At 40.7% G+C, this 25,349-nt stretch overlaps 1 protein-coding gene across 1 annotated transcript in view; it reads left to right on the top strand.

Annotated features, from left to right (window-relative positions):
* lamc1 (laminin, gamma 1) overlaps positions 1 to 22,735 on the top strand; it is a 232,771-nt gene extending 210,036 nt beyond the window's left edge. The window contains exons 21-28 of the mRNA XM_048538920.2: positions 5,891 to 6,028; positions 7,510 to 7,654; positions 8,044 to 8,193; positions 12,109 to 12,223; positions 13,280 to 13,479; positions 14,423 to 14,581; positions 14,723 to 14,822; positions 20,080 to 22,735. Coding sequence (XP_048394877.1) covers positions 5,891 to 6,028; positions 7,510 to 7,654; positions 8,044 to 8,193; positions 12,109 to 12,223; positions 13,280 to 13,479; positions 14,423 to 14,581; positions 14,723 to 14,822; positions 20,080 to 20,336 — 1,264 coding nt within the window. The 3' untranslated portion in view covers positions 20,337 to 22,735. The remainder of the gene's footprint in view (positions 1 to 5,890; positions 6,029 to 7,509; positions 7,655 to 8,043; positions 8,194 to 12,108; positions 12,224 to 13,279; positions 13,480 to 14,422; positions 14,582 to 14,722; positions 14,823 to 20,079) is intronic.
* Positions 22,736 to 25,349: the final 2,614 nt, after the last annotated feature.

Raw genomic sequence — 25,349 nt, forward strand, 5'->3', positions numbered from 1 at the left:
CTGTCTGTCTTCTTACAGCCAATTTCTGATCCAAACCGCTAAACCATCCTCAATTCCATGCCTCCGTATTTTCTGCAATAGCCTACCCTGGGGAACCTTATCAAACACTCTACTGAAATCCATATACACCACATCACCCACTTTACCCTCCTCCACCTGTTTGATCACCTTCTCAAAGAACTCAATAAGGTTTGTGAGGTATGACCTACCCTTCACAAAACCGTGTTGACTATCCCTAATCAAATTATTCCTTTCTAGATGATGATGAATCCTATCTCTCATAATCCTTTCCAACACTTTACCCATAACTGAAGTAAGGCTCGCTGGTCAATAATTACCAGGGTTGTCTCTACTCTCCTTGAACAAGGGTACAATATTTGCTCTCCTCCAGTCTTCTGGCAGTATTCTTGTAGACAATGGTGACATGAAGATCAAAACCAAAGGCTCTGCAAACTCCTCCCTAGCTTCCTAGAGAATCCTAGGATACATCCCATCCGGCCCAGGGAACTTATATATTTTCACACTTTCCAGAATTGCTAACACCTCCTCCTTGTGAACCTCAATCCCGTCTAGTCTAATAGCCTGTATCTTAGTATTCTCCTCGACAACATTGTCCTTTACCTGTGTGAATACTGATGAAAAATATTCATTTAGCGCCAGTCCTATCTCTTCGGACTCCACGCACAACTTCTCACTACTGCCCTTGACTGGCTCTAATCTTGCTCTAGTCATTCTTTTGTTCCTGACATACCTATAGAAAGCTTTACGGTTTTCCTTGATCCTACCTGCCAAAGACTTCTCATGTCCCCTCCTGGCTCTTCTTAGCTCTCTCTTTAGGTCCTTCCTGGCGAACTTGTAACTCTCAAGTGCCCTAACTGAGTCTTCACGCCTCATCTTTACATAAGCCTCCTTCTTCCTCTTGACAAGAGATTCAACTTCTTTAGTAAACCACAGTTCCCTCAGTTGACCACTACCTCCCTGCCTGACAGGTACATACTTATCAAGGACATGCAGCAGCTGTTCCTTGAACAAACTCCACGTTTCAATTGTGCCCAGCCCCTGCAGTTTCCTTCTCCATCCTATGCATCCTAAATCCTGCCTAATTGCCTCCCGCCCCCCAGCTATAACTCTTGCCCTGCGGTATATACCTATCCCTTTCCATCGCTAAACTAAGCGTAACCGAATTGTGGGCACCATCACCAAACTGCTCACCTACCTCCAAATCTAACACCTGGCCTGGTTCATTACCCAGTACCAGATCCAATGTGGCCCCGCCTGTTGTTGGCCTATCTACATACTGTGTCAGGAAGCCCTCCTGCACACATTGGACAAAAGCTGACCTGTCTAAAGTACTCGAACTATAGTGTTTCCAGTCAATATTTGGAAATTTCAAGTCCCCCATATCAACTACGCCGTTGCTTTCACTCCTATCCAGAATCATCTTTGCAATCCTTTCCTCTACACCTCTGCAACTTTTTGGAGGCCTATAGAAAACTCCCAACAGGATGACCTCTCCTTTCCTGTTTCTATATTCAGCCCATACTACCACCGTAGACCAGTCCTCATCAAACGTCCTTTCTGCCGCTGCAATACTGTCCTTGACTAACAATGCCACACCTCTCCTTCTTTTATCACCTTCCCTGATCTTATGAAACATCTAAATCCCGGAACCTGCAACAACCATTTCTGTCCCTGCTCCATCCATGTCTCCGGAATGGCCACAACATCGAAGTCCCAGGTACCAAACCATGCGGCAAATTCACCCACCTTATTCCGGATGCTCCTGGCGTTGAAGTAGGGACACTTCAAACCACCTTCCTGCCTGCCAGTACACTCCTGCGACCTTGAAACCTTGTTCATGACTTCACTACTCTCAACCTCCTGTACACTGGAGCTACAATTCAGGTTCCCATCCCCCTGCTGAATTAGTTTAAACCCTCCTGAAGAGCATCAGCAAATATTGGATATTGGTACCCCTCAGGTTCAGGTGTCGACCATCCCGTTTGTAGAGGTCCCACCTATCCCAGAATGAGCCCCAATCATCTAGGTACCTGAAAACTTGTACCCCATGGCTTACCCCGGTAAGCCGTCCCCCCCCACCCCCAAACAGTATCCAAAACGGTATCAGAGATAATGGGAACTGCAGATGCTGGAGAATTCCAAGATAATAAAATGTGAGGCTGGATGAACACAGCAGGCCAAGCAGCATCTCAGGAGCACAAAAGCTGACGTTTCGGGCCTAGACCCTTCATCAGAGAGGGGGAGGCGGAGCGAAGATGGGGAGTAAAGAAGATAGGTGGAGAGAGTATAGGTGGGGAGGTAGGGAGGGGATAGGTCAGTCCAGGGAAGACAGACAGGTCAAGGAGGTGGGATGAGGTTAGTAGGTAGATGGGGGTGCGGCTTGGTATGGGAGGAAGGGATGGGTGAGAGGAAGAACCGGTTAGGGAGGCAGAGACAGGTTGGACTGGTTTTGGGATGCAGTGGGTGGGGGGGAAGAGCTGGGCTGGTTGTGTGGTGCAGTGGGGGGAGGGGAAGAACTGGGCTGGTTTAGGGATGCAGTAGGGGAAGGGGAGATTTTGAAACTGGTGAAGTCCACATTGATACCATATGGCTGCAGGGTTCCCAGGCGGAATATGAGTTGCTGTTCCTGCAACCTTCGGGTGGCATCATTGTGGCAGTGCAGGAGGCCCATGATGGACATGTCATCTAGAGAATGGGAGGGGGTGTGGAAATGGTTTGCGACTGGGAGGTGCAGTTGTTTGTTGCGAACTGAGCGGAGGTGTTCTGCAAAGCGGTCCCCAAGCCTCCGCTTGGTTTCCCCAATGTAGAGGAAGCCGCACCGGGTACAGTGGATGCAGTATACCACATTGGCAGATGTGCAGGTGAACCTCTGCTTAATGTGGAATGTCATCTTGGGGCCTGGGATAGGGGTGAGGGAGGAGGTGTGGGGGCAAGTGTAGCATTTCCTGCAGTTGCAGGGGAAGGTGCCGGGTGTGGTGGGGTTGGAGGGCAGTGTGGAGCGAACAAGGGAGTCACGGAGAGAGTGGTCTTTCCGGAAAGCAGACAGGGGTGGGGATGGAAAAATGTCTTGGGTGGTGGGGTCGGATTGTAAATGGCGAAAGTGTCAGAGGATGATGCGTTGTATCCGGAGGTTGGTAGGGTGGTGTGTGAGAACGAGGGGGATCCTCTTAGGGCGGTTGTGGCGGGGGCGGGGTGTGAGGGATGTGTCGCGGGAAATACGGGAGACGCGGTCAAGGGCGTTCTCGATCACTGTGGGGGGAATGTTGCGGTCCTTAAAGAACTTGGACATCTGGGATGTGCGGGAGTGGAATGTCTTATTGTGGGAGCAGATGTGGCGGAGGCGGAGGAATTGGGAATAGGGGATGGAATTTTTGCAGGAGGGTGGGTGGGAGGAGGTGTATTCTAGGTAGCTGTGGGAGTTGGTGGGCTTGAAATGGACATCAGTTACAAGCTGGTTGCCTGAGATGGAGACTGAGAGGTCCAGGAAGGTGAGGGATGTGCTGGAGATGGCCCAGGTGAACTGAAGGTTGGGGTGGAAGGTGTTGGTGAAGTGGATGAACTGTTCGAGCTCCTCTGGGGAGCAAGAGGCGGCGCCGATACAGTCATCAATGTAACGGAGGAAGAGGTGGGGTTTGGGGCCTGTGTAGGTGCGGAAGAGGGACTGTTCCACGTAACCTACAAAGAGGCAGGCATAGCTGGGGCCCATGCGGGTGCCCATGGCCACCCCCTTAGTCTGTAGGAAGTGGGACCACTCTCTCCGTGACTCCCTTGTTCGCTCCACACTGCCCTCCAACCCCACCACACCCGGCACCTTCCCCTGCAACCGCAGGAAATGCTACACTTGCCCCCACACCTCCTCCCTCACCCCTATCCCAGGCCCCAAGATGACATTCCACATTAAACAGAAGTTCACCTGCACATCTGCCAATGTGGTATACTGCATCCACTGTACCCGGTGCGGCTTCCTCTACATTGGGGAAACCAAGCGGAGGCTTGGGGACCGCTTTGCAGAACACCTCCGCTCAGTTCGCAACAAACAACTGCACCTCCCAGTCGCAAACCATTTCCACTCCCCCTCCCATTCTCTAGATGACATGTCCATCATGGGCCTCCTGCACTGCCACAATGATGCCACCCGAAGGTTGCAGGAACAGCAACTCATATTCCGCCTGGGAACCCTGCAGCCATATGGTATCAATGTGGACTTCACCAGTTTCAAAATCTCCCCTTCCCCTACTGCATCCCTAAACCAGCCCAGTTCGTCCCCTCCCCCCCACTGCACCACACAACCAGCCCAGCTCTTCCCCCCCACCCACTGCATCCCAAAACCAGTCCAACCTGTCTCTGCCTCCCTAACCGGTTCTTCCTCTCACCCATTCCTTCCTCCCACCCCAAGCCGCACCCCCATCTACCTACTAACGTCATCCCACCTCCTTGACCTGTCCGTCTTCCCTGGACTGACCTATCCCCTCCCTACCTCCCCACCTATACTCTCTCCACCTATCTTCTTTACTCTCCATCTTCGGTCCGCCTCCCCCTCTCTCCCTATTTATTCCAGTTCCCTCTCCCCATCCCCTCTCTGATGAAGGGTCTAGGCCCGAAACGTCAGCTTTTGTGCTCCTGAGATGCTGCTTGGCCTGCTGTGTTCATCCAGCCTCACATTTTATTATCCAAAATGGTATACTTGTTATTGAGGCGAACGGCCACAGGAGATCCCTGCATTGTCTGCCTGTTCCCTTTCTGTCCCCTGACTGTAACCCATCTACCTTTTTCCTGTACCTGAGGTGTGACTGTCTCCCTGTAACTCATCTCAGTTACCCCTCAGTCTCCCGAATGATCCGAAGTTCATCCAGCTCCAGCTCCAGCTCCAGTTCCCTCGCGCAGTTTCTGAGGAGCTGGAGTTGGCTGCACTTCCCGCAGATGAAGTCAGTGGGGACATTAGTGGGATCCTTACCTCCCACATTCTCCAGGAGGAGCATACAACTGCCATAACATCCATTCCCACTGTTCTCAATTCCCAGACAGACTATTGGAAAAAAAATTAGTAACCTTACCAAATTGGAGCTCAGCCTTTTTTTTGATTAGAGGAGGATGGGGTGGGAGACACTACCTAAGTAGTGTTTTGGGTAAAGCAGCTGCCCAAATATATTACCTCACTTACTCAACTGTCCCATGTCCACTCCTGCTCTGCCTATTCATGAGGTAAGTTTTTAAACTATTAACTTACCTTCCTGGCAGCCCCCTGGCCCTTGCTCTCACTGCTCCTGCTCCTGCTGCTGCAAAAAATGGAGGCCACTGATCCCACGAGGTAAGTTTTTAAACAAATAAGTTGCCTTCCTGGCAGCCCCCTGGTCCTTGCGCTCACTACTCCCACTGCTGCTACAAAAATGGACTGTCCTTCAAAATTGGCCTATGCACTTAGTGCATGCAAATTGCAGAAAATCCCTAAAACACTCTTATTTTGAGACAGAAGTATATGTAATATGGAAAAGGAAATCCAAGCCAAAGTTGGACATTGGAGCCACCGTGAATTTCTCATTGTAGTGTAGTAGTGACTACTGAAGGTGGCAGCTATTGTAAGGACCAGTATTGAAGAATCCCATTGGAGAAGATGAAACTCGTTGAAGAGAAAACATTTTCTAAATATCTGGCAGCTTGAAATACTGGACAAACGCAGAATACACAATTTTTGGTCAACTTCGAGGATGAGACTTGTGGTTCCAAATAATTTTAAGCTGCATACTTCTCAAAAATTATTTTGAAGTAGGAGAATTGACTAGAATGTTATTACAAATGTGCAAAGTCAACTTTCTTTGAGCTTGCAAAACAGGACAAATTTTGCTAATGTAAGTATCGTTCTATGCTACAGACATAAAAACGAAGCCAATGTGATTGAGCAGATAGCCAAGAATGCTAATGACACCTCAACTGAAGCTTACGAACTGCTGCGTAAAACATTAGCAGAAGAAAATGAAATCACCAACACAATTGATGACTTAAACCGAAAGTAAGTGGGTGATAATAAATACTTTACACCTGCACTGTAAGGATGATCAGCATGTTTATAGTATTAATGAGTCAGGAACTTATGTCAGTGTATAATCTGAGAAATGAGGTAAACACCTGTCAACCTTTGTACCAAAGGAAGTATCTATTAAGAATGACTTCTGGGCACGGAGGATATAAATTATGATCTCCAGACTTTTAAATTTTTAATCTGTTATAATTGACGTTCAATTATCCTGATGCTTTCTAAATTGAAATGTTATTCTGACTGTCTCTGTAACTAGTCCTGAGGAGCAGTATTTGGACAGAGGAATCTGATTTGTTAAGAAAATAATTAATAGGATGCATCTTTCTGAGTTGAGCTTTTATTGAGTAACATTTTTGAGCCATGATTGTAACTAATTTCCATCTCTTCTGTCTTAAAGTTAAAAGTCAAGGTGTAACTGACAAAGGTGCCAGTTTGTGAATAAATTTAATTCCAGCTTGAAATCCCAGAGGTTGTGTTGTTATGTACATGCCATGCAGAAGTATGCCAGATTCAGATATCCAACTGTCTTTGTAGCAAGTGGTTAATAAGAATTTTATCCTAAATATTGAGACACCTGCTGTGGATGGAAATTTGCCAGCTTTTTCAGGCTGCTGATAAAAGAATTAATAGACTAACAAGTTGATTCTAATTCTCAAGCATTTAGATGTCCCAGAAGGATTTGAAACTCCTGAAATAGTCCTAGGTCAATGTAATAAGCATGTTAGAAAATGTACCGAATGGAAAAAATACACACAACAGATCGCGTTCCGAATGCAGAGGCCATAAATGCCTTCAATGATAATATGTCTGTTAGTGCCTGTGAAACATTTCAATGATAGACGTTGCATTAGTTTTTCTGTACTTATTTCCAACTTGCATTTGCAATGTCTACCCAAAGTGAGCTCCTCTCCTTGAAAGAATAGGTAGCCTCATTAAAAGGTAGTATTTTAACATTTGTGTCTGTTCATTGTATTCCAAGTCACTTTTGATCTTGACATTCCTCAAATTTCAAAAATTGCTTGAGCAAGCTGGGGTGACATGGTACAGTAAAAAACACAGGGCGAAAGCTCTCTCAGGACTTGGTTTGCTTGACCTTCTGATGATTTTTGAAGCACTTTTGATTGCATCAATGGAAAAGACAAAAAAAAAAGTCTGTCTTTGACAGTGGAATAAAAATATAGCTGGTTGAGATGGGATCTTGAAGGATATTGTGAATTAATCACCTACACAGATGTTGGTGCTCCTAATCTATTTTGGGCAGAAAATCTTTCTTTCTGTGTATTATAGAACCCTTCAAAATAAGCCAATCTCAGCAAGGATTGTTTAAAGATGGAATTTCAGTGCAGGCTTTTAATAAAAACCTGTGTCATGGTAAATTGGAACATTTAGGTTGTATTAATGGTTCTGCCTATAGTTACATAATGTGTTTTAACTGATGTAAAACTCGTAAATAGGTATGATGCAGCAAAAAATATGTCCAGGGAGCTGGAAAAACAAGCTACCAAAGTACACAGTGAGGCAGAAGAAGCTGGCAGTAAAGCATTACAAATTTATGCTAATCTGACGAGTTTGCCAGTTGTGGACACCAAGAGTTTAGAGGTATTTGGATTTCTGTCTTATTTGCAATGTCTTTTATGAGAAGTATTTTGAAAGCTATAGGTGGAGAGGCTGAGCAGTGCTCTTGGAAACAAACACTACGATTTCCAAATGGTCACCTACCTTGAATTGGAAGAGCAGAGGTTTGTTACAATGACAGTACATTAACTAAGTGCATCATAGTCTTTCAGATGCTTGGGGGAAGGAGATGATAAATTGAAATGAGCACATTGTCATATAGTTTATCAACTAAGGCAAATTATCCCATTTGCTAACTTGGTCGATCATAATAAGGAATTATGTTGTACAAACTGTCAAATTTTATAATGAGAGTACTGTTGGGAAAACTTGTACGTTCTATTTTAAAATAAAATGACATTCGTATCTGTCAGAATGAAGCAGAAAAGATTAAAAAGGATGCAGCAGACTTGGATGGTTTGATTGACAGAAAAGTGAATGATTACAATGACATGCGGGATGACCTGAAAGCAAAGGAAACTGAAGTTAAGAGCCTTTTGGAAAAGGGGAAAACTGAGCAGCAGGTAAAACGCAGATTCCAGCTTTGTTGTATAAATTTAAAACTCAACTCTGTGTTTATGCACTTTGCTTAATTCTTTCCAAAATGTTTCATGTGAATAGAATGTTAATTCCACCTCCCTTCTTTTCTCACTAATAAATTATATTCTTTTAAATTTTTCTTGTATCATTTGTTAGAAGGAACGTGTTGGAAGAAGAGGATATGTGGAGGATGACTTTGCATAAGGCATGCAAGCCTTGGAATAGGGAGTGATAAGCGAACATGATGAGAATATGACACTTGCATTTTAATGACAAGATATCACCAAAAGCCTAAATCAAAGATAGAATCGTGGCAAATTTTTGGCTGTTATCTTTATAGAGAAGTGAGCTCATTAACTACGGGCATTGTACAAGATACTAGAAACAGAACACTCTATTGTTTTAGGAAGCTCACCTCATGTATCAATAAACATGTTATTTGAAGAAATACTGACTGTCGGATTAGTTTACAAGTTCTGCTAAGAGGTTTTTTTAATTCGTCTGCGGGACATATATTGCCTATACATGAATGTGTGGCAATAAGGAGACTTGCACTGACTTGCTAATGAAGTGAATTGTTAGATAAATTACAAATTCTGTGTATAGACAAGTGTGATCTTGTATACAAAGCCAGAAAACTTAAGCCATCTCTCCATCAGGCACGAGTACCCACTAAGTTTTAAAAAGCTGAAAAGGAACCTGGTGTAGTTACCAGGTGCATTAACGGCTCAGACACAGTATAAGTCGCAGACTTGAGGGAACTTGCAGGCCATGGAATAAAAGTGACAGTATCAACATGGATGCAAAATTGGCGGAGAAGTAGGCAACCAGGTGATGGTTAATGGATATTTTTCTGGCTGGAGGAAGGTTTACGGTGGAGTTGGCATTCAGGCTCTTGCTTTTCAGGATATATATTCGTGATCTGGGGCTTGGTGTACAAGGTGCAATTCCAAAGTTTGTAAATGACACTAAACTTTAGGACTGAAGAATGTGAGTAGGATAGTTTAAACCTTTAAAAAGGATGCTGACAAATTGATGGACTGGACAGCTAGGTGGTAGATGGAGTTAGGTCTAGAATCCGGTACCAATTGCTACTAGTTCTTTGATTAAGTGTATTGTTTGGTTGGATTTAATTCTAAAAGGTACAGAGTTAAATCTCTTTTAGGGCTGAGAAAAGTTTTCAAAACAAAAATCTGTCCTTGCAAGTGGAGCTGCTGCAGCTTGGATAGTTAACCGGGGCTAACGGTTAACCTAATTTAAACCAGTTTCTGAACTGTATTATCTGAGAAGTGAAAAGGGAAGTCAGAATAAGAGGAAGAGCTAAAGTTAACATAATGTTCGTAACTTTAAGGGGAGTATCTTTACAGGAGTATCTTTAAGATTAATTAGGGAAGTTAGCAAGTGAGACTAATTAAGTTCAAGACGTGGCAGGTGAGGTCAACTGAGTGGAATGTGTGACTTGTCATATGTGGGAAATCATGGATCCTGCCAGCATCCGAGATGCCAATGTGTGCAGGATGTGCTCCCAACTGCAGAAGCTTGAGCTCAGTGTTTCATACCTTGAGTGGCAGATGGAGACATTGCCACATCTGTGAGACTGAGTGCACTGTTAGAGAGGGGCTCACAACACAGCTCAAGGGACTGGAGGAAAGCAAACATGGGTTTCAACCAGACAGTCAGAGAGAATCTTGCAGGGAGTGTAGGAGTCCCCTGGGCTAATGTTAACAAATCTAGGTTTCCATTTTGGAAGCTGATGAGGGTGCTGTTCTTCAAGGGAGTGCAGAAAGAACCAGGTTTCTAGCACCAAAGGAGGGGAGGAAGAAAACAACAGGAGCAATGGCATTAGGGGATTATTATTTAAGGGAACAGTTGGAACTGTATGCAGCCATGGACCTGACTCCAGGATGAAGTATTGCTTTCGTGGTGACAGGGGGTCAGGGATGTCCATGAGTGGATTATGGACATCATGAAAGGGGAGGCTGACAAGACTGACATCCTTGTATGTAATCGACCTATATCATTGGAACCAGTGAGGGATGAAATTACTGCTTGTGATTGGACCCCCCTCCCAACTACTCCCCCGGCAGATATTCAGTGGTGTATCACAGTGCTGAGTTCTTTATTATTTGCTGATATAAACAATATAAAACAAAATGTAAAGGGGTCATAAGTTTGTGGGCCAAGTTGTTGATAGTGAAGAAGGTGGCTACAGGAGGATATAGGCAGATGTTGGTCAAATCAGATTAGTGGAAGATGGAATTTAACGCTGAGAAGTATACGCTGATACACTTTGGAAGAAGCGACAAGACAAACGAGTACTCAATGAATCACAGGGCACCAGGAAGTTCAGAGAGACTGATACCTTTGGATGCTTATTAACACGGTAGTTAAGAAGGCATACTTGCTTCTATCAGTTATGGAATAGGTTGTAAGAGCAGGGAGGTTACAGGTGGGTAATGTGTGCACTGCATTATAGGAAGGATGTGATTGCATGAGAGGGGTGCAGTGGAGTTGGCAGAGAGTTGTACAATTACATCATTTAAAAGGCATATGAATAGGTACGTGAATAGGAAGGGTTTAAGAGGGATATGGGCCAAATGCTGGCAGATGGGACTCGATTAATTTATAAATTAATTTATTAACTGATATTTGTTCAGCATGGATGAGTTGGACAGAAGTATCTATTTCCATGCCTTGCATCTCTATGACTCTTAAGTGCTGCAGGGTGGGAGTTATGTAGATTTTAGAGCAGTTTTTTTTTCTTTAAAAGGCCTTGCTCCCAAGCATATGGAGAGACAGTATAAAATAAAAGGTACTATTCTAAATGTTGAGCGGGAGCAGTATGACCTGGGTGTATACATGCATAAGTCATTAAAGGTGACAGGATGGATAAAGAGATTTGCTAATAAGGCATACAGTTCATAGGGAGATCCAGTACCAGAAAAACGATGTTATACTGAACTTATAAAGTTAGACTTCAACTGGAGTATTGTGTATAATTCTGAGCACCACACTTAGAAAGGATGTGAATGCATTGGAGAGAATGCAGAAGAGATTTATGAGAATGGTTCCAGGGATAAGAAATTTCAGTTCGACTGGAGAGGTTGAGACTATTTTCTTTGGAGAGAAGGCTGACGGGAGATTAGATAGAAGTTTTGAAAATCATGAGAATTCTAGACAGAGCAAATAGGGAGAAACTGTTCCTGCTCATTAAGCGGATCAAGAATGAGAGGGTGCAGTTTTGAATTGTTTTGCAAAAACAAAAGCAAAGGTGAGGTAGCTTGGGTCTGGAATGCACTGCCTGGATATATGGTGGGGGCAGGTTTAACTGAGACATCCCAAGGGGGCATTAGATGAATACTTCAGCTGAAACAAAGCACAGGGTTACAGGGGAAAGGCAGAATATTGGCAAAGTCAAAATGCTCAGTAAGCTAGTGCAGATATGATGCACCAAATGGCCACCACCTTCACCATAACAATTATATGAACTATGAGGGAACCAAATGGGTTTCTACTAAATTATTAGTGCAAAACTGATTTTACTGTTGGGCTCTATAAGGACCTGGTTCATCCACATGCATATTCTGCGCAGTTTTAGTCTGTACATCTATTGATAGCTATTTGAGCTTTTCGAATGTTTGCAGAAGAGGACAGGGAGGATGCCTACATTAAGGTCGATAAACCTTCGAGTAGGCTTAGAGTGTGTTCACTTTGAAGAAGCTTGAGTTTAAAGTGTATATGACTGAAGTATTGGAAATCATAAAAGCATTGGAAAAATTTGAATAACCCAAATAAGAATGGAACCTGAGGTTTATGGCTGTTTTAAAAAAAAAACTTGCAAAGTGCACTCCGTAGATGACTGACAGGATATTCATTCTGATCTATTTTGTATCTTAAAGACTGCTGACCAGTTGCTCGCCCGTGCAGATGCAGCTAAAGCCCTGGCTGAAGATGCTGCCAAGAAGGGAAAGGCTACCCTGCAGGAGGCTCAGGATATTCTGAAAAATTTGCAAGGTCTGTAAACTGATGTACCTAATCTAATAAAATGTAATCTGCCCCCAATTTTTTAAAAAAAAGACTTTTGCCTTGGCCATTTGCTAGTCAAGACCAAACAGTTCTTCTGGTTAGCTCTTAGTATTTATTATTCTGCTGTTAAATTCTAACATGTGCCATCATTAGAAGAATTTGGGAAAAAGAACAGAGAATATTTGTGTCCTGAATGATTGATTGGAATTGGGCACTCTTTCTTTGGGTTGCAGTTTCTTTAAAATTGCACAACATTCTAGGTCAATACAATTGAGTTTCTAAAACTAGCACATGTAGTTACCTCTTAACTACTTTGATTATTTATAGATTTATGTTGATTAATTTCCTTTGCTGAAGTATTGTAGTGGGGATGTTTGTGAATAATTATTTGATTCTGGGACTCGAACACATAACCTTGTCTTTTGAGATCTTGCATATGTAAATCTAGTTAATTGTAAAGTAACAATTATTGCAATTCACAAGTATTCAGTTGACTTTGAAGTAGTTTTGTACATCCTGAAAGCAGTGCTTTAGGAGATGTTTCTTTTCTTGTTCTTTCACGTCCTATCTAGATGTCCTTCTTCACATCTTTGTATAGTCAAGTTTAGCTTTATTTTTTTGTTTATTCTGTCACTTTGTATAACTTGAGGAAAATGTTACACATACATTCATACATGGACAGAATAAAGCATTAGTTTAATTACATGTATACCAAGCCCTTCTGTTCAGTTAGCCACGCCGTTCTGATATTTGAATAGTAACCTCAAGATATTGTTTCCTTCCTTTCTTTGTCTTCCCTTCACCAACCGTGCACCCTTTTTACCAAAGTGACTTATCTCAGGAGTGTGGTCACATGTACTTTTTGAAATGGAATGGACTTTTGTTGCTGTTTAAAATTACTCCAGAGAGTAAAAAGAAAAATGCAGCTAATCTTGCCAGTGGTTATGCTCATGCCAATAAACGAATAAATATTAACCAAGGGACCAGCAGCTGCTCTGAATCATGTCCAAGTATTCATAGCCAAAATGATTCATTTTCATGCAGATTTTGACAAGAGAGTGAACGACAATAAGACAGCAGCTGAAGAAGCTTTGAAAAAGATACCAGGCATCAGGAAGACCATTGATGAAGCCAATGCAAAGACAAAACAGGCTGAGGATGCATTGGGTAATGCAAGAATGGATGCATCTGAAGCCAAAAAAAAGGCTGAAGATGCAAAGAAAATTGCAGAAATGTTACAAGAGGTAAGAAAGTTTTAATCTTGTGTCAACAACTTCAAATAATAATTGTATCAAATCTTCTAAACTTCCTCGTAGCCTGCTTTCACTGGATATTGCTTTTAGAACGGCCAGCTGTGTGTTATTCAGTGGAAAATTTTGATCCAGTACCTTGGACCTTAATTCTTTCACCCTCAGATGTTTGCAAATACAATATATTTAATACTTTAATATGTATTCACCCTTGAATTCTTCAAGATCAATTCAGAATGATAATGCAGTTGCAAATACTTTGGCTGGATTAGCCCACAAGATACCTTGAAATTTAAAAAAAAAGTTTGTCTAGTTTTGTTATTATCTTTTAAAATGATACAATATCTGATAGAAATCTTAATAAAAGTTGCATATTTAAATTAACATAAAATTGGATATTATCATTTTTGTTATGGTGGGTGATTTCACCATCAGCCCTCATTCCTTTGAAAATGATGGCTGCTGATATATATCTGTTCTACCTGATAACTTGATAAGAATTAAATGTTTGTTGTTATCCAGATCGAGATTGGAGTAGACAATACAATTAGGCAATGTGTACTGTAATCTTTGTAGTATGAAATATCCATTGATTTAGATCTCCATGTTATAGGAGGTATCAACATTAAAATCTGGGTAACTAAATTAAAGGCAACATAGCTGATTAAAGTGAATGAGTTATATATCTGCAAGTGTATGTGAAGTTTTATACTTTTTTTTTTAAAAGGGTTTCTGGACAAATTTGTTACTGGAACAAAACTGTGACTTTTATTCAGAGCACCCATGTTACCTGTTTCAGCAGGTTAAAGAATAATTGGGCATTTCAAAGAAATACTGTAGGTCGAAGCACAATTGAGCCACTTGAGTGCCACGGCCTTTTGATTTAGTACAGCTTTTAACTGTTGGTTAAATCCTTGGCCAATGATTGTCTTTGTAGGATGCTGCTAAAACAAAGCAGGATGCTGATGACACCTTTAATGATGCCATGACCTTGGAAAGTGAAGTCAGTAACATGATGAATCGACTTAAAGAAGCAGAGGATGAACTTGCGGGGAAGAAGAATGAGGCAGACCAAGACATGATGATGGCAGATATGGTGAGGGTATTCAGATTTCTTAAAATTCATTGGCATGAAGAGCTGTCAGAATTATTTTTGTACAATTGGTCAATTACATCAGATCAGAAATACATAATGTATTTTTAGAATTCTAATCATGATGTCACATTGTTCCTTTAGGCTTCTCAAGCAGCAAAAGAAGCAGATGAGCAGGCAAGAAAGGCCAAAAAGGCTGTGCAGGGTGTGCTAAATACCATCAATAAGTTGTTGGGAGAACTGGGTAAGTATTAGTGGTCTTATGTTGTCTAACTTAGGCTGGTCAAATGAAGCAACAGACTTGCATTACATAGACACATTTAAGTTTCTGGTAAAGGCTAGCACTGGGCCTTTCCTTTGCATGGCTTCCAGCTACATGCATTTTGTTTTTGGGAAAACTTTCCCAAGTTTCTAGCCTCTTATGTTTGCAATTTTCAATTAGTAGTCGTTGCATCATTGGCAACAAGTGTAAACAATGTAGCCACAGGCACAGTGCTTGGAGTAAAATAGCTGGTGTTGAACCACAGTGCCTTCAGCAACATGACAGCAAATAGAGGCTGCCAGAAGCCCATGTCCATCAGCAGTGAAGTGAATGAGTTGCTACCACCTACCATTCAAGCCAGTAAAGTAATTTCACCATTCTATCAGTGTGAGGGTTGCAGCATTGATCGAGAAAAAGTTAATAGTGAGATATGAATTCATTGCAAGTTTATCTCATTGCTATAGGAACCATCAGGCAAGCCAAACAGGATGTCATCTATAGAAACACTGAGAGCAGTCACTAAGGAAATGTTTCAGGCAGTAGAAAATGCAGCATTAGAGGTTTATCCCTGTTTGTGACAATGACAGCATTTTATGACAAGTTACATTTTCTAGATGGCAGCTCTGACAAGCTCTGATTTCATAAAATTCTTCGGATGGTTTGATAACACACCTGACCATCTGCATTTTTTTTAAATTAAGGAGGTTGTTAGTGTTTCTTTAAGATGAGCAGATATTGCATGATGTGAAATGTTCAATGTGTTTTAAAACTAACTTCCTGATACCACGGGACATTGTTGTGCATGAGCTTTTACCTAGGCTAAAATTTTGGACCCGGTGATGAACATTACCAGATAGCTGGTACTTTACAAAATACTGGTTTGTAAACCAAGTGTACTCTGGGATAAGTTCATATTGCATCTGGTGTTGAGAAGTATAACTATTCTACAATGTAAAATAACTGCTCAATTTAAGTGAAATAAGCCTACAGTATAATATTGAGAAACAATTTTAATAATGTTGAATGTTTAATTTTGTCCTCCACCCTTTCTACGATTGACACACTTGTATTTGTTTTTTTTTGAAAAAATGGTAGGTCGAGCAATTCTGATCTTAACACAAAACCTTCTGCACTTGCCTGATTTCTACTGTTGTTCTTGCTTGGCTCATTCTAGAATAGGAGATGTAATGTATCTTCTTTAAGGCACTTTGTGGATATTAAACGTTACTTGTAGAGATTTTCCACTTACTTGGAAATGCTGGAAGTAATCAGGCAGCATCCATGACTGTATAGACAGATCTCGTGAGACCTAAGTATTTCTGCTCTTAGTTTAAATTCCCAACATCCGTGTGATCTCATTTATTAAATTAGACTTTTCATTCAACTTCATTTTATCTTGATTCATATTTCAATGAAGAATGATTCAACAGTTCTGTGTACACCTATGCATCCACTTTGTCTTGTTAGTTATGCAAGTTTGCTAGCTTCCTCAGATGTTTTGAGATTCTTCAGGGGGAAAACAGCCAAACTCCTCAATAAATACCTCTTCAGTCACTTTGATACAAAGAAGTCGATTGACTGGTCCAGTGCAAATTTCTGTATTGGGTGTGTGAAGCTACTGGCAATCTTTTCCACCTTTACTGTCAACTTTTCCACTTCCATATTTCAAATTACTTGCCTAGATGAACCCCAACACTCTGTAAGCTCAGGAGACATCTGCACTTGTCCCAATATCTTGGTGTTCCGTCAGTAATTTGAATAACTAACAAAAGAACCTTGTCATTTAATTTTCTAGAGAATGGAATTATTAGCTGCTTTCAGAATGATGTCTTGACATGCAAAGCAGTTTAAAAACCAGTGTTAACAGCATTAGATCTTTTTTTAAATATTAACTGTGAAGTGAATTTAGGCGACAAATGCACAAATTAATTCATAACCATAACACCTACAGTATAAAATCTACTACTTTATTCCTCAACAGGAAAACCAGTATTATTTACGGTCTCCACTAAATTGCTAAATTCTGAATTAATATCTAACATTTTAATGTTTTTATTTTATCCACCTTGAATCGAAAATAGAAAATAATCTCTAAATTGTGAAAACTAGAAACACTGGAGGTACAAAGGGATTTTGGGATCAAGGCACATAAACATCAGAGTGTCATGGATAGGACGAGAAAAGCAATCAAAATCTAATGCAATATTGGACTTTATAATAGATGTTTCACTTCATTGAGGGAGGCTGAGGTGCCGTGACATCATGCACTTTTTCAGAAATGTTATAAATCAAACCTTTTGATAGCCTTGGTAGAATCTCCAGAGTTCACTGTGTCATATTGTTGTCCATGATTTTCTCCTGCACTCATTGCCTCCCATTGGTGTGTGTTAGAAGCATTTGCATGTTGGTACTCTCTCTTTTTGGCCATCAAGTCCTGTGTGGGACTCAAACCTAGAGCTTCTGGCTTCAAGGCAGACTTCTATCCACTGTGCCATGGCTACCTCCTTTATATCTAATGAGCTAGAATGTAAAGGAGTGCAGCCTTGCTTCTGTTATAATCCAGGTTAGAATGCACCTAGATTACTGTGCACAGTTCTAAGATACATATGGCTCTCTTGGAGTACAGTGCTTGTCTACCAGAATAGTAGCTGTACTCCTAGGCGTACTGTACACATTTTCCTGAAATTTAGACATTTATGTGGTGATTTGATCTGAGTTTTCAAGGTTTTATGGGAAATAGGTAGTGCAGATAGAACAATTTCCTTGGTAATAATGTGTGGAGCTGTGGGAACACAGCAGGCCAGGCAGCATTAGAGTAACAGGAAAGTTGATGTTTCAGGTAGAGGCCCTTCTTCAGAAATAATTTCTGAAGAAGTGCCCTTTTCTGAAACATCAACTTTCCTGCTCCTCTGATGCTGCCTGGTCTGCTGCGTTCCCACAGCTCCACACTGGTATCTCTGACTCCAACATCTACAGTTCTTATTTTCTCTCGACTATTTTCATGGGTTAGGGAATACAGGCGTTGGTTAGATTCTGGAATAGAAATAAAATCAAATCTTCCAGGAGTGAAATTAATTTTACATACAAAAGATGGTAGACATTTTAAAATTGATGCTAGATTAATTGATTTTAAAGTAAGTTTTATTTGACAAATTTGATAGAAAGAATATGGGCAAAAGGAGTTAAATCGCAGATCACATGTCATGAAGTGACAAAGTAGACTCGAGAGCCAAAAGACCAATTCCTGTCGCTATGAAGCTTCCTTTGATGACAGTAATATTTGTGGTCGAATGCTTAGCTTTGTTTCTACTCACATTTGTAATTTTGGAGATCGTTGATTTTTTTTTAAAATTTGCAATATTCTGTAAAATTAGACTGACGAATGCTTAATATGTTGTAATGATTTCAAGGGACAACTACCAAATCAAAGCTAGTTAGAAATGCTCGCTACCCTATCTGTTAGAAACAGCAAAATACACCACTCTGTCCAATCACTGGCAATGTTAATGTTAACTCCCAGGTTGTGGCAGACATGCACAGCTACATCATAATACATCGTTTAGACAACAATTTATAATTTATACAAATAACAACTTTTCTGGTGGCCATCCAGTTAGGTTCAAGGCTGTTATTAATTTAAGGTACATTGCAATTTCTACCTTTGGATTTTATAACTTATCTGTTACTCTTGTGCTTTGATCCCCTTAGATACTGAAATTTTGAAAACAATGTTTTACGTCTCATTTTAAGACATTTATTGTAGCATACCCACTAAAGGTCAAATCAATTAAATATGACTCAGTAGGCAGCTCATACCATAACCTACACAAAAGGTGTTCCCACACATAACCATATAGCACCATCCTACAGAGTTCAGTGTAATATTTAGGTCCCTCATGGTAGACTGGGACAGAAGGTGAAGTCGCATGGCATCAGGAGTGAGCTGGCAAGATAGCGACAGAACTGACTTAGTCGTAGGACACAGAGGGTAGCTGTGGAAGGATGCTTTTCAGAATGGAGAGTTGTGATCAGTGGTCTTCGACAGGGATTAGTGCTGGGACCTCTATTGTTCATAATCTACATAAGTGATTTGTGGAAAATGTGGCTAGTCTAATTAGTAAGTTTGCAGATGATACAAAGATTGGTGGAGTTGTGGATAGTGAGGAGGATTGTCAGGATACAGCAGGATGTAGATCAGTTGGAGACATGGGCAGAAAAATGGGAGATGGAGTTTTATACAGTGAATGGCAAAGCCCTTAAAAGTATTGATCTGTAGAGGGATCTGGAGAAGGTACAGAAAAGGTTGACCAGGATGTTGCCTGGTGTAGGATATTTTAGCCATGAAGGAAGGTTGGATAGACTGGGTTTGCTTTTACTGGAACACAGGAGGTTGAGGAGGCAACGTGATAAAAGTTTATAAGATTGTGAATAGCATGGTAGAGTGGGAAGTATGAGGCCTTTTCCCAGGGTGGAGAAGTCAATTACTAGGGGACACAGGTTCAAGGTCCAGGGTGGGGAAGTTTAAAAGCGATGTGTGTGGTAGATCTTTCCCACAAAGGGTGGTGAATGCCTGGAACACGTTGCCAGAGGAGGTGATGGAAGTGGACTCAATAGCAGCATTCAAAAAGCACCTGGACACTTACATGAATAGGAAGGGAATAGAGGGGTATTGATCCTGTAAGTGAAGACAGTTTTAGTATGGAAGGGTAAAATGTGTCGGCACAGGCTTGGAGGGTCGAAGGGCCTGTTCTGTGCTTGCTTTTCCAAATTTCAGTGAGTTGTGACATCCAAAGTAATATCCCTCCGTCTTCTAAAAATCACCAGATTGGATTTCTCCACAACGCTGATGCCAGTTCCATTGCTGTGTTTTGCATTATCCTTTACACTGTCTCATCTCATGGACCAGAAAAGATGCTTCCACTCTCATTCAGTCTAATAGCTAACAAAGAACATCTGTCTGGTGAAATACCCTTTATGATCCTGAAGACAGACATTATTTATGGTGTGATTTGATAGCAGTTTATTTCATTCAAGGGTCCGTTTACTTGGCATTGTTGGATGAAACTACATTTAATTATTTGTTAGCCAAGCCTCCGTTAAACCACAACATTTGAAATTAGCATTTCTTCTGAGGTTTTAAGTGTGAATGATACGGTTTGAATTTTGAGGCTGTATATTTATCAAGTAGTTCCTTGTCACACTGGACTATTGATTACTTTGGCTGGGTTTATTTTTACAGGTCAACTTGATAATGTAGATGTTAACCGGCTTGGAGAAATTGAGAACACTCTAAAGAAAGCCAAGGATCAGATGGAGGACAGTGATTTAGAACGGAAGTTGGCAGATCTGGAAAAGGCTGAAAAGGAGCAGGCTAATGCGATAACTACCTATGAGCAAGACATTGAAGATATCCTGAAGGACATCAAAAACCTAGAGGACATCAAACAAACATTACCTCCTGGCTGTTACAATACCCAGTCTCTGGAGACCCCATAGTCACTTTCATGGTCATCATCCCCTACCCAAAACCTAGAATGACATTGTACAGAAATTGCCTTATTACCAAATTTTTTTTTCAATGTCTGACAACATCATTAAGTATTCCAAGGCTCATAAATGAAACTCCTCAGGCATCAAATGCAGCTGCTTGGATGAAGCACAAGATCGTGGACATGGAGCAGGTGCGAGTGACATACCTACATGGCAAGCTACTGGGATTCCAGATGAACCAAGTCTGTTGGAAGGACAATCTGAGAAAGCCACACTCTATGCTTCTGACTTAAGTCACTACACACAATTAGATTAGTGAATTATCAGACCTTTTTCCACAATGGGGAGATTTCCCCCTGCAATGCAAAGGCAGTGGGGCAGCCTCGAGCAGCATAATGGTGGCTAAAATATTCAAAGAAAAAGGCTATTAATGTAGGTTTGTCTCTCCTCCTGCTGCCTGGAGGCATTGGTTCTTTATTGCATTCACATCATGAGTATTAACATAGCTTTATATTCTATGGTACTGTATTATTTTCCCCTTTTTAAATGACCAGACTAGCTGTGAAGGATTAAGAATTGTTAACATATTAACACTTAACTTTTTACCACATCACCTCCTAACTGTGCATTATACCACATTCATGTAGGGGTAAATAAGTAACTACGTGAACAATATATGCAGTATTCACCAGGTTAATGTTGTGAATTACCATGAAAGCTGGTCTTCTCTATAGAAAATGGAGTTAATTATGCAATAACTATTTCCCTTGCTCCCTGCTTCCCTTACTTTCAGCTACTTTGTGACGAAGTGAAACGCTCATAGCAGTGTCTGACACCGTGCATTTAATGTGGATCACACTATATTTCCGTTCCCAAGACTGCTGCTTCATCTGTGTCAAAATCAAAGGCAGAACATATTTTTTACAGCGACACTCTATGCAACTTTGTACATTGCGTAGCAAAAGAAAATAAAATTACCTGATACACTGGTGCTATTAATTATTTCAAATGTTATATTTTTGTGTGAATGTTTTTTTATCATGGAATAGTATGAGGAAATGTTGAGTATCTTCTTGTGTAAATATACTCCAGAATTGTTTCAGGATTGGCTCTGTGAGTTACCTTCCCACCCTCAAGATCCTGTCATCAGTAGAAACCATGTTTTAGACCTGCTTCTGATTGCCTGCATATTTCTGTGGTATGTTGCTTGCTTGTATACACAGCTTAGTTTTTATTTTCTATTTAGGGCTACTATTCTTTAAATACAAATATTACTAATCTGTAGATGTCCTACAAAGTATTTAAATTAAGCAGGTTGGATCTCCTCCCCCCCCCCCCCCCCCCCACCCCCACCCTCCATCTTAATTCTCCCAAATATATTAAAGCACCATTTGCTTTGTCTGTTCCAAAGCAAGAGAATTCCCTGAACTTGGCCCAGTTGAAAATTCATAAATTAAGTCTGTTATACAAACTGGAGAGAGCAAAGGTTTGGCAGTCAGAGCTGTTACTTTTCTAACACATGCCCCAGTGGGGGAGAAAGTAATGTGTGCCCCCTTACCTTTACCCTGTCAGTGCTTCTGCAGACTGACTTGATGTAAAATTTAATCAGCGTTTTCCTGTTTTGTTTTTGTTTCTCATACATTTTAGTCAAATTATTGTATGTAATTACTATCACTGCTGAACATTATTATTGCTAATAAATTAATCATCTATAATTGCATATTTAGTGCTTGAAACTATCACTGAATTAGTTTTACTATAAAGAGTGCAGACTTTATCTAATAAGCACTGGGCAGGTCTAAAGAGTTGCACGCTCTTTCCCAAATATAATACCTGAAGCAAGAAGGCACATCTCTGCTTTGAAGTTTTACTATTAATAGCCTCTCCTGACACTGTACCTAGCAGGTAGAGCAGATCTTTTTTATTTTATAACAGTAATGCATTCTTAGTATTTATCACTTTAAAGAAGTCAATTAATCAAAAGTATGAGGTTAACGTCCTGTCAGTAGAAAAGATGTGCACAGAATGATCAATGATATAATGTGGAATGCAATTTTGTCTGCCATGAGAAGTAGATCCATACTGTCTTGTCCTATGCCTTTGTTTATAGCTTTTTGACTTAAAATATCATCACGCTGTTGGGAAAGACGTGCAACACTTATACAATTTTATGTATAAAACAGTATTTCTTATTTATAAGACGCAATATTTGTAATCTTTATCCAGGTCTCCTTGTGTGTGTTGCACATTCTTTTTATAATGGTGTGACTTGAACACTGCTTTCCTTAAGACCTATTTTGTCCCTACACAGTGGCCAAAATGCCTGGCAAATTATTGTTTAATATCATTGTGCCTGTAAATCAAATTGTACCATTTAAATAAATAAAAACGTGGTATTACATGAATCCTTTTCAGATTGTTTGGTTGTTTTATTTTATTAACATGCTTTTTCTAATCCTACATTTTAGCATCTTATTGAGCAGCTTTTCAAAAAGTTTATCAATAACTTTGTTTCTTGGTTTTCACCTTGGCCAGCCTAAAGATGCTGATTTGTTCTTTGTTCAATAAGGGCCGGTGTAATTGTGGACTTCTTTGTTAATACTTAACCTGTCCTCAATGCATTGCAAATTGTTCTGCAATATACTGTTAAAATTAGTCTAATTCCGAGAATTCTCAGCTATACTACAAGTATTTTTAACATATTCTGACACAGCTCAGTTAACATACCATTGCTGCAAAGTGTCTTCAGCATTTATTGCTGACTTGTGATTTTACTTCCCTTGAAATTTGCCTAAAGTTTCCTCAAAAAACACAGCAGATGTCAGACCAAAATTACTGAGGTTTACAGCAATTCTGTATTTCTAAACTATCATGCAGAAATGGCAAAAGATAAGGCCAGCTAATGATCCTATTCATATCGATGAGTTAGAATTGTGCTTTATTAACCTTAGGACAGAGGACACATGGATAGCATGGTCAGCAAGGAACACAAACCTAAATTAGGGGAAAGAAGACAGATAGGGAATGGTGACCTCTGGTCAGTCCAGGCAGGTAGGGTCATTCGGAGGAGTGCTTCATGAGCTGAGCACAGCGTACTACAGGTGGTACAGGAAGGGAGGAAAGAATGTTCGGGGATTCTTTAGTTAGGAAACCATTTCTGTGACCACTGGCATGAGCTCAGGCTCGTACATTGCCTTTCTGGTGTGAGTGTCATGGAATAGCTGCGGGGTGTTCTTGTTGGGGAGGGTGAACAGCCAGAGGCCGTGATCCCCATTGGACACAATGGTCTAGACAGGAAAAGGAAGGGCGGCCCTACAATCAAAATTTAGCAAAGTGAGAAGGAAATTAGTAGTAATCTTCAGATTACTCCAGTGCTAAGGGCAAGTGAGCACCGAAGAAGGAGAATAACACAGATGAAGGTAGTTGGAACCATGGTGCATGACTGCATCATAATTGTGATGGGGAAATATCAGCAAATGTTACACACCCAAAATAACCAGAAAATTCATTTAAGCATTAGAGTAGTGACAAACCTAGCCAAATAATGGCTCTATAATAATACTTCAAAATAATTTAAAATTTGTCAACAATAAATGTTCCGGCTTATGCATTTCACAAGGCAAACATATTTCCCAAACAACTGCAGCACTGAATGATGCAAGGTGCTGTGTATTCAAGGACTTTGCTAGTACTGAGGCAGGTACAAACAACTAAGAGCTGTATTCATATATTGAAAAGACAGTTGCAGTTCAAAGGGAGGCCATTCAACTTGTCAAACTTATGCTAACTTCAGGTAATTTAATGACTCCCACATCTCTGTCCTTTCCCATAACTAGTGTGCATCTTTTTCTCCTCTTAAAATGCTTATCCCATTTCCTGTTGAAAGCCAAATTGAATCTCCTTCCATCACATACCTAACCACTCACTGTAGAGAGAATCATTTTTCACCTTTCACCTTTGATCTTTATTTTTGGAATCAGTTTAAATTATTGCCCTCTATCATGAGTGTTTTTTGCCATTGGAAACAGATTCTCTGAATTTACTGTTCCCTGATCTCTTATGATTTTGAATTGTATCAACTCTGTCAAGCTGTCCAGAATTTCCAGTCGCACCATAGAATTGAGGACGCTCACCCCAGAAATAATCTTGCCAATGTTTTCCATACCCTTTAAAGCTTGGATTTCTTTCCTAAAATGTGGAGGTCAGAAGTTTACACAACTCCTCAGCTGCTCTGGACTATTATTTCTACCAATCATCGTAATTTCTTGCTCTTTACTCTGTGCTTTTATTCCTAAAAACCAGCCTTTTTTAAACCACTTTCTCAACCTATCCTGCTCACTCCATCATTGTACATTTATACTTGTAAGTATACCTGTTTTCTAATACTTCACTTAGAAAATAAAAGGATAGAATTCTGTCACTTCCCTGTATCCCTTTTACATTTCTCTGGATTAAATTTCCTCTCACATCTGCAGTTGCCATCATTCTCTCTCTGTCTCCTGAAATCAGTCAGTATCCTCCTGCTGTATTTCCAATATCTGTGTCATCTAAAAATTGTGAAACTGTATCTGACGTACCAGGGTCTAATTTGGCAATGTAGATTCAGAAAAGCAGAGCGCCTAAGATCAACACCTGGGGAGCCTAAACATATTGCTTCCTCCAATCTGAAAAAAATGCATTCACCACTGCTTGTTATTTCCTGTCACGCCCTTCATTTCTATGCTGCCACTTGCCCCCTTTATTCCAATGATTTCAAATTTGCTGGCAAGCTTCCTATTTACAATAAAAACTTTTTGAAAGTCTATGTACACGTATTACGGTCATCAACCTTGTCTGTTACTTCATCAAAAACCTCAATCAGGTTAGTGAAATATAATTTACCTGAATAATACTGGTTTCCCTTCGTTAATCCAAGTGATTGATAATTTTGTCCTGGGTTGTTGCTGCTAAAAGCTTTCCCACCATTAAGGTGGTGCTGACTAGCCTGTAGTGTTGGGTTTACCCTTGCGTTTGTTTGTG

This window comes from Stegostoma tigrinum, chromosome 8, assembly GCF_030684315.1.
Source record: "Stegostoma tigrinum isolate sSteTig4 chromosome 8, sSteTig4.hap1, whole genome shotgun sequence".
Lineage (NCBI taxonomy): Eukaryota > Metazoa > Chordata > Chondrichthyes > Orectolobiformes > Stegostomatidae > Stegostoma > Stegostoma tigrinum.